At 47.1% G+C, this 8,917-nt stretch overlaps 4 protein-coding genes across 4 annotated transcripts in view; 1 reads left to right on the forward strand and 3 right to left on the reverse strand.

Annotated features, from left to right (window-relative positions):
* Positions 1 to 214: 214 nt before the first annotated feature.
* Positions 215 to 1,269, forward strand: CNBA7540 (hypothetical protein; the record flags this gene model as incomplete). Its single annotated transcript, XM_772540.1, has 7 exons — positions 215 to 292; positions 376 to 455; positions 512 to 652; positions 713 to 794; positions 864 to 1,003; positions 1,071 to 1,187; positions 1,242 to 1,269. 7 exons carry the CDS (start codon positions 215 to 217, stop codon positions 1,267 to 1,269), a joined length of 666 nt encoding a protein of 221 aa, XP_777633.1.
* Positions 1,270 to 1,601: 332 nt separating this feature from the next.
* CNBA7550 (hypothetical protein) lies at positions 1,602 to 2,529 on the reverse strand (the record flags this gene model as incomplete). The annotated part of the gene is made up of 3 exons (XM_772541.1): positions 1,602 to 1,814; positions 1,893 to 2,124; positions 2,192 to 2,529. The coding sequence occupies 3 exons, from the start codon at positions 2,527 to 2,529 to the stop codon at positions 1,602 to 1,604; spliced, it is 783 nt and encodes a 260-aa protein (XP_777634.1).
* A 662-nt stretch (positions 2,530 to 3,191) lies between these two features.
* Positions 3,192 to 4,477, reverse strand: CNBA7560 (hypothetical protein; the record flags this gene model as incomplete). Its single annotated transcript, XM_772542.1, has 8 exons — positions 3,192 to 3,247; positions 3,299 to 3,459; positions 3,511 to 3,601; positions 3,653 to 3,706; positions 3,757 to 4,005; positions 4,057 to 4,100; positions 4,153 to 4,209; positions 4,260 to 4,477. 8 exons carry the CDS (start codon positions 4,475 to 4,477, stop codon positions 3,192 to 3,194), a joined length of 930 nt encoding a protein of 309 aa, XP_777635.1.
* Positions 4,478 to 6,744: 2,267 nt separating this feature from the next.
* Positions 6,745 to 8,917, reverse strand: part of CNBA7570 (hypothetical protein) — a gene marked incomplete at both ends in the record, with an annotated part of 5,043 nt that continues 2,870 nt past the window's right edge. The window contains 10 exons of the mRNA XM_772543.1: positions 6,745 to 6,783; positions 6,836 to 7,174; positions 7,223 to 7,330; positions 7,378 to 7,543; positions 7,595 to 7,851; positions 7,900 to 8,047; positions 8,094 to 8,322; positions 8,372 to 8,507; positions 8,559 to 8,721; positions 8,775 to 8,898. Of these exons, the coding sequence (XP_777636.1) occupies positions 6,745 to 6,783; positions 6,836 to 7,174; positions 7,223 to 7,330; positions 7,378 to 7,543; positions 7,595 to 7,851; positions 7,900 to 8,047; positions 8,094 to 8,322; positions 8,372 to 8,507; positions 8,559 to 8,721; positions 8,775 to 8,898 (1,709 nt within the window). The remainder of the gene's footprint in view (positions 6,784 to 6,835; positions 7,175 to 7,222; positions 7,331 to 7,377; positions 7,544 to 7,594; positions 7,852 to 7,899; positions 8,048 to 8,093; positions 8,323 to 8,371; positions 8,508 to 8,558; positions 8,722 to 8,774; positions 8,899 to 8,917) is intronic.

The raw sequence follows: 8,917 nt of genomic DNA on the forward strand, positions 1-8,917 counted from the left end.
TGGTTTTTGGCGCGCCTATTTGTTGATCCCTTTCAGCTGCTAATCGCAGGCCTATTTCGGCCGCAAAATGTTATCAATCGCTGTCCCCTGCGTCCTCCGCAAACGAGCGAATTCTATCCACCTCTAAAGAAATCCCAAAAAATCGGCTCTTACCACATTTTCCCGCCTAGCACATCTATCTACCCACCACCACAAAAAGCAGAGTCCATCGAAAATGTCCAATGAAGCGAACCGAGAATTAGCTAGATTATGGCGTGTTTCCCGAACCGTCCACGAGATGGTTAGAGATCGAGTGAGTCTTGGAACTCTGTGCTCTGACTTTGGCTGGGTAGAGAGAGCTAGTAATGTGATTTACTAACAGGGAATAATGGTTAGGGGTACTTGCTTGCCGATTATGAGATCAACGTTTCGTTCGAAGAGTTCAAGGACAGGCATGGTGCGACTGGATCTGTCGAGTGAGTGTGCCCATCCTCATGAACCTGCCATCTTGCCAGGAGGGCTGTCGCCATAGATGGATGAAATGTCCGCAAGCTGACAAATCTTCAAGCCGTTCCAACATGAGCTTCGATGCCATTCACGAGAACGACAACACCGACAAAATCTTTGTGTACTTTTGCGCGGACAAGAATGTCAGCAAGGCTTCTATGAAGACGTATGCATCTCTTCGCCTCGGAGAGGTGACGCATGGACTGACGGCTATGCGTTAATTTAGTTTTATTGGTTCTATGGACAAGATGGGTGCTAGGCGAGGAATCATCATCTGGAGTGAAAAGATGTCACCGGCGGCCAAAAAGGTGCGTTGTTGGCCCCATCTTCGTCTTTTAAAGCGCACATCAGCTGACGGGCTGCGGTCCTCAAAACAGACATTACAAGAAATGCAGTCCGAGTATCACCTCGAAGATTTCCCAGAATCCGACCTTCTCGTCAACATCACCAAACACTTCCTCGTCCCCAAGCACACCGTCATGAAGCCTGAAGAAAAGTCTGCTCTCATCAAGCGATAGTGCGTCAAGTCCTTTCACCCCTTCACCCGCTCCCAGTAATCATCTGCTGATGTAGTACTATTTTAGCCGGTTGAAGGAGACTCAGTTACCACGTATCATGATCACCGATCCCGTGGCCAAATACTACGGCTTGAAGAGAGGACAGGTTATGAAGATTGAGCGAGCGAGTGAGACTGCTGGACGGTCAGTCATTTTTAGTGCCTCTCCTAGAGCGTTTGTGCGCTGACCCCGAATCAGGTACATTACTTACCGTATTTGCATGTAAAGAGGTTTTGGTAGATGACAGTAAAGTAGTTTCGGGATATGGATTTGTTTTCATCTATTATTGCATGATATGTATAACGTTTATTTTGACAAGCGGGGCAATTGTCTTGCAACTGTACCGCGTCTAGCTGCTTGATCCGGCTCTAGTGAACATGAAAGGGAGCAAGCATTGAAAGATCCATATGCAAGACAAACATCTATCTGTAAACACACAGAGCTCTATATATATAACGGAACGAAAATGACCCCAGGCATCCAAAAAAGTTGTAAATCTTTAAAAACAAAACTCATGGCACATTCCTTCTTCTATGAGTATGATGCCCACCTATCCTTCTAAGCATCCAGAGCAACAGTAGCCGTAGCAGATTGTGTCTCTATAGCTTCAGCGATAGACGCCTCCTCTCTTTTAACCACACCTTCCGCAGGGTCACTATTCTTATCCGTCGATTGTGCTACAGCAGTCTCTAAAATTGCTGCAGACTTTGTTTTGGGGGTAGGAACTCGACGAATGGCCTTGTCATCACGTTGCTTCCTCATCCATGCACCCTGTAGAGGAAAAGACAAGGTCAATCAGCTGCTGCTTGAAGCGAATGTATGATATGAAAAAAACTACACGGTACTCACATCCTTTGGCCTCCTCTTCCTCGCCCAAGCTTCTTCCAGCTCTCTCTGCTCCGCCATTACTTTCTCAAGGTGCATCTTGTCATTCGCAAGGTCAAACACGGGTCCACCAAACTTGAAACCACCACTTTGTCCGGCAGCCACAGTGGGCGCGGTTGACAGATCTGCAGAATCGACGGGCAGGGGTTCCTGGTAGCCTATGCCTGCAAGAGCGGAAAAGAATACTATTGTGCAGCTGTCATACCGACAGTTTTAGCTTGGGGGCCTGGGATAAGAAAAAAGGTGCGTGCCAAAGGACTTACGAGAAAAAGATGAACAAAAATGGAAGATTCCCTCTTTTCGCAGCTCTCATGAACCTAGCGCCGATCGCTCTTCCAATCCTCTGCGGCGTCAGCTTCTTCCACCCGGGACCGTCTGAATTTGCTGCAGGTCCTCTTGAGGGCGATCTGTCGATGGATATTATATGGTCTCCGACTCGACTGGGAGTGAGAGTGGCTTGCGGGTTTTTAGGAGATGGTGGAGGAGAGCGTTGTGATGAAGAGGGGCCATTACCATTTTCAGCAGCAGAGTACGACCCTGATGCTGTCCTGGAGGTGAGGGCGGGGCCTTGGGGTGGTGGGAGATGGGTTTGGTCTGACATGGCGCGCAATGGAAGATCGAGAGGATGGCGAGATGGAGATCTCTGAGAGGCGGCAGCAATTGTGGGAAGGGTGTAATCGAGAGTGTGAAAAGGGGATAATAATATGGTGCTCGATTGACGCGATGGGAGCCCTAGGCGGGTGTCGCGGTCTCAGCTTGCACGATTATTGAAAGAGCAGTTGCTGGACGACAGGAAACAACGTTGATGACAAAAAGAATGCATAGGATGAGATATAGTTTCCGGCCTGGAGCTCTCTGGCGCTGGAAGAACTCAGCGTCAGGGTGCGCAAAGCCAAAACACGTCTGCGCTGGCAGGAACGCGATTATTCGTCTAAGTTTACTCTTCGCTTCCCATCTTTTCGTTTCCGTCTCCATCTTCCACCTTCGTATCCATCAATCATCTCTCATTCTTCATTTATCATCGCTCTTACACCTCAGACATGCAAAAACCGTATGGTACGCGCAATTCATCCGATAAAAAACCATTAATATAGTGACATATACAAAAACTGTCCTTGTTCCCTACTACGCCGCCTCGACGCGCGCGACATGACGTCGGGCAAGGCAGCAGGCAGTTAACCTAATACGATATACGGTATACGGAGCTTATACCAGCTTTTGGAGGGTGAAGATAACCTTGCTATTGAACGCCTAAGAGGATCTTTAAACAGCGATACACTGGGTGCCATTGAGACGGAAGGCAGATTTGCAGCTGTAGACTATGGGAATCGTGAGTACAGAATCCAAAACATTCAAAAAGAAGCAATTACCAGCACAAGAGCCCAACTCGCAACCAACGGACAAGGCATTCGGGATCTGGGTGCAGTCTTGACCCTCGCCAGTGGAAGAGCAACCACCGCAAGACTCGAGCTCGGTAGCGAAGTCGACACATTCGTAGGCCCATTCACCACCGGAAGCGCTGTTAACGGTACTGCAAAACCATCGTCAGGTACTTGCAGCCATCTAGAATTATGCTGCTCACCAGGCATGGAGAGAGCCAGGGCAATACATTCGGTCAAGCTCGGTCTGGGGGTAGAGAGTTTGTTGCTGGCGGGCCTGAATAGTTCGCTTGCCTGAGGCGACTCAGTGATGCTCACACTGTTTCAGAAACAATCGTTGCTCACCTTTTCCTTTGTTGGCCGCTTGAGAAGGAGAAGACCCTCCTGAACTGCAGCATTCTAGGGAGTGACGTCAACAAACAGTAACAACAATCTTTTAACCAACTCACGTTTATTGCTGTCCCAGTTGTCGCAATCGGGTTCAGGAGCACGAGAGTGGAGAGGCTTGCACTTTTTAAGGGTCTTGTGCCAGAACCAGTTGGTGGGACAAGTGATACCACTAGGGCATGATCCCTTGGGAGGACTGGTGTGCCAAGAGTTGTCGCAACAAGAACTAGATCGTTCGTGCCACCATTGATCGCCGGAACAGCTACCAGTGTTCTTGGCACACTTCTTGGTCTTCTCATTGAAAGTGTAACCTGAGTGCAACAATGTCAGAGATATTGATTACATGTATAAGAATTATTCACCTTCTCCACAGTCACAACTCGCAACCTCGGTCTGGGGAATACAGCTTAAACTAAGGTGAGTGGAAAATTGAATAGCAGTGGAAGAAAAGTGCTTACCACTTGGCAGTCTTGTGCATGAACCAGTTGAAGGGGCATATCAAATCAGACGAAGGGCTGTAATCAATGTCAGCCACCTATCAATATTACCACCCAGTTCAACTTACGTGGTCCGAGTTTGAGGAGAAGAGCAGAGAGGGTTGCCCAATAGTTGGGTGAAGAAGTCACCAGAGGAAGAACAAGAGTTCCTCTCAGAGACGGAAGCCTTGACAGTGATCGAGGCAGAAACACCAACGTTGATTCTGGTACCCACAGCCAAGGAGATTCCGTTGGCATGGGCGTAAGAAGCGAGACCGAGAAGAGCAAAGATGTTGGTAACGAGCATGCCGTCCACAGTGTTTTTTAAGGTAGGAAGAAGTGTCGCCTTGGTCGAAAGAAAGAGTGGCTATTAACTTAAATAGGTATGGTAACCCTATAAAGATCTGGAGTATGGGAGCCTGGTGGCAAGAATGAGGCGGGATTCGGGAAGGAAGGAAAACGGGTCGGTGCTGTGATGGATGAAAGAGAATCGATGAAGAAGGGGGTTATTCGGAAGGCAGGATTGCCTTTATATCGCAAAACAAAGGAAATGGTCGGCTGATGATCATCGTTCTCTTGCAAGAACGTCCTTTGGAGTTGTCCTAATAGCGCACTGGCAACCGTCGCCAAAGGGAGTGTGTCTCAGCGCACTGACCTCCATCAAGGGCTAAAAATCCCGACATCTGGAACTCGTAAACTGTTGGGGCTTGAAATCGGTACGAGCATGGAGAGGGTAGAAGCTGAATGTAGAGGCACGGCGAAAGCAAGACAAGGCAGCTGCAGTAAGGGAATCATATGTAACCGTCAGGAGCAGTGACATCCTGCAGCGCAGCAGAAAGCAATAATTTGTACGTCAACGAACCAATCCGTTTGTTCTGTCTCTTTGCTACCAAGTGGCCAAGCCGTGCAGCTGTCGTTGTTCAAATATTTCAACTTGATACATGTCCCGAGGATCTGATGGTCCGGAACAGGGCTTCCGAAGGCTCTGTTACTCGGCTCTTTGTCGACGGCGTGTTGTGATTGTGAGGCGTTGTATGGAATAAAAAGACCACGATGATGGTGTTTCATCCATCTTTGCGCTCGGACCTCTTTGGGACGCGTATGCATCCTCGGTGCGTCGAGCGGCCGATCCTCGCGTCACCCTACGGTTCCTGTCTTTACTGTTATTTACATGAGAATCTCCGGACGCAGGATTCTTTTGTTTTCACGTGTAGTTGCATGATGCATATTGACATCATGGCTCATGGACAATGGACAGCTCAACCATTCTACCCAATGCTAACGGGCGTTTCTTTTAACAACAACGGTGATGGCTCTCGTAGATGTTCGGCCGGCTAAATTCGACCATGTCTCTCAGCTGCTGAAACGAAGCTTGAAGATGTACTATTACGATACCACATCTCACCATCATAATATACCCTCGTACAATCGAGAGGAAGGTCAACGAATAAAATCAGCTGTTCGCTGTCTGTCAATGTTAATTGGTGGTAAAGATATTCCGATCCGAATACTGACGCACTAACAACTTCCGCTGGTTGCTGTTTGTTGTTGTTGTTGCTTCCCTGCCCTCGATCGTACCCCGCCAGTAGTATCTACCATTATTTACTTTGACCCCTAGCCATGCATAATCCTCCACTATTATGCTTGACTTACCATTCATAATGATTCACAAATCACGTTGAACCTTTTTGCCGCTCGGTTCTTCGCCTGTCTCACATTCCTCCTTGGGTGCCGATAATGGACAGTTTCAGATCAAAAGAAGCAACGCGCCTTTTGTTTGGTGGTTTATTTTGTAGTTCTTTCAGCAGCAAATGTCAGGTCATTTTTGGAGTGACAGCATTTCTTTCGCTCCCTGTGCTCATTGTTCACTCATTGTTCGTTACACAGGTGATTGTTAGTTGCGAACAGCAGCTTGTATGATTAAAGTACCTCTCCATGTTAAACCACTCACTCATTATTTGTCGCATGAGGAGGTTTTTTTACTTTTTGCGTTGACACGCGCTCGTTGATTTTTTGGCCTCATCGGTTCATGGAAGTGCCTGAATCCACAATCTGTTTTAAAGCGACTTCTGGGCTAGCTAGAAGCAGTGACTAACTACCTACTGACTGTGGCCGATGACTAATAATTAGGTGGTACTCGGAGGCTTCAACTGCCAATTATTTCTTCTTCAGCTGTTTATTTACATACATCGGCTACCATTAGCCGCCGTTCGTCGGTTATCAGTACGAGTAATCAAATAATGGCTGAATAGTGGTTTTTTGTTGTACCAGTCATACCAACAAGCCCTTCCTTACCCCCCAAAAGGAGAAAAGGCAAGATTCTTTGCATTACTAGCCACTAACCCGCTGGGAAAGATATCTTAGCCATAGAGAAACAACATTTTATACATAGATGCAATGCTTCAAAACGATGAATGGCAAATGATATAGATAAAAACGAAGTTACAGACAGATTATACCAGACAGATTATACGAAGTTACAGACAGATTATACCAGACGACTAAACTCTATTGATAATCAATGACACCAAATTTCCGCGAACTACCTTCAGATCACACTCAATCAAGTGCAGTCTATTGACGACTCAGGTTTTGCATTTGAACGAGCTCATACTGCAAAAATTAGTCATTGCCCTTGAATGAAAATGGACAGATGGACACTCACATAGCCTCCCTTCTTGGACAAAAGCTCTTGATGTGTTCCTTGCTCAGCCACCCTGCCTTCAGAGAAGTAGTAGATCTGGTCAGAATGTTGAATTGACGACAAACGATGAGCAATCGCAATGGTTGTTCTACCCTTGGCTGCCTTATCAAGTGCCTCCTGAACGACCTTTTCTGACTGACTGTCGAGTGCAGAGGTAGCTTCGTCAAGGAGCAAGACTTTAGGATTTCGAATGAGGGCACGAGCGATAGCGATACGTTGCTTTTGACCACCAGAAAGCTGAGAGCCTTTCCCACCGACTTCAGTGTCAAAACCATCTGGCAAGGATACAATAAAGTCGTACTAAAGCAAAAGTTAATATTGTTCCTCGAGAATGGATGTTGAACGCACGATATTGGCATCCTTGCAGGCAGAATCAATCTCATCCTGAGTCACCTCCTCTAAGGGCTTGTTCGCACCCAAAAGAATATTAAACCTGATTGTACCAGCATAAAGGGTCTAAGAAAAAATTCAGCAACGTTCTCACTTGTTAGCTTATTACTTACAGGTTCTTGAGAAACAAGGGAAATCTGGCTACGGTAACTCGCCAAGTTGAGCTCCTTAATATCAATGCCATCCAAAGTCACACGGCCAGCCAAAGGGTCGTAGAACCTCTCCAACATTTGAATAGTGGTAGACTTTCCACAACCGGAAGGACCGACGAGGGCCACACTGAAAAACAGAGTTAGAAAATCAGAATATTCTTCAGTCGAGCTCACTTACTAAGTGCCGGCAGGAACATCAATAGTCAAATTCCTCAGTACTCTCACTCCCGGCCTGGTGGGATACCTGAAGTGAACACCTTCAATTCGCACGTGACCAACGACGTGCTCGTGATCAAGCACCTTCCCTTCACTAGATTCAGCATTGATGGCTGGTTCGTTGTCAATGCTTCGAAAGATGGAAGCGGCCGAGGAATTAGCCTTGGAAGCATCCGGGACGAAGGTGAAGACGTTTCCAGCTTGAATAGACGCAAAGACCTAGAGAAAGTTAGCGTCAAGGAGCGCTTCACCAGAATAGACACCTACAATGGAGTTCAGGACAGTATAGAAACTAGCAGTGGTGTATTTGCCATTGATGATCCATAGAGCACCAATGTAGAAGACCAGAGCAATGATACAGAAAGTCAAACCCTGACTCGCCGCAAAGAGGCATTGGGATTTAATAGAAGTACGGCTGATTTTTCTGTTAGCAGGATCCTGGCGTAAACTTGAGTACTCACAAATTTAACTTCATAGGAGCTTTAAGAGCTTCAGAATAGATCTCCCTTACATCCTTCTCCCTGGTAAGACTGGCTACTGTCTTAACGGCTCCAGCGGCTTCACTGGCAAGATGTGCACTAGCGGCATGGAGCTTCTTCATACGTTGGTCCTTGAGTACGACAACCTTGAGACGAATGTAACCTCCAGAGACAAGGATAGGGATACAAGCGATACCAATCAGAGCAAGAACTACCTCAAACCGTTAGATTCTTAGACAGTGCTTGGTAAAGTAACGTACGAGGGCCGTAGCACAAGCCGATGATACAACCACCGAGAAGAGTGGCGCAGGACTGGATGATTGTACCCAAAGTAGGTCCGAACAGACCCTGCACCTTCTGAGGTTGATCTGCAAGGTTGGATGTGACGGCACCAGTCTTGAATAACATGAGCACCGCGACAAGAGCAAAAAAAGCAGAGTCACTTACAGAGTTGTGTTCCTCGTCGAACCATTCAATATCATGTCGCAAAGTAGAAGTGAACAGCTTTTTCCTCAAGACACCGTTCAAATCCCAACCAGCGTGAGAGAAACCGGCACTCTGGAAGAAGATGACAAATCCAGCCGCGAGAGCAGTGATGAAGTACCATAAGCTGATGCTATGCGTTAGCTAATGCAATTTAAAATGAAGACAAGCACCACTTACGCTCTGCGGCTGAGAGCATCTCGAAGTTCGGTAGGATCTTGAATCTCAAAGTCGGAGAGGGCTTTGCCAAAAAGGATGGCCAAAGCAGGATAAACCATGCCAGCACAGATGGCAGCGATAAACGCTAATTAGAAGATTCAGTA

The sequence above is a fragment of the Cryptococcus neoformans genome, chromosome 1 (genome assembly GCF_000149385.1).
Source record: "Cryptococcus neoformans var. neoformans B-3501A chromosome 1, whole genome shotgun sequence".
Lineage (NCBI taxonomy): Eukaryota > Fungi > Basidiomycota > Tremellomycetes > Tremellales > Cryptococcaceae > Cryptococcus > Cryptococcus deneoformans.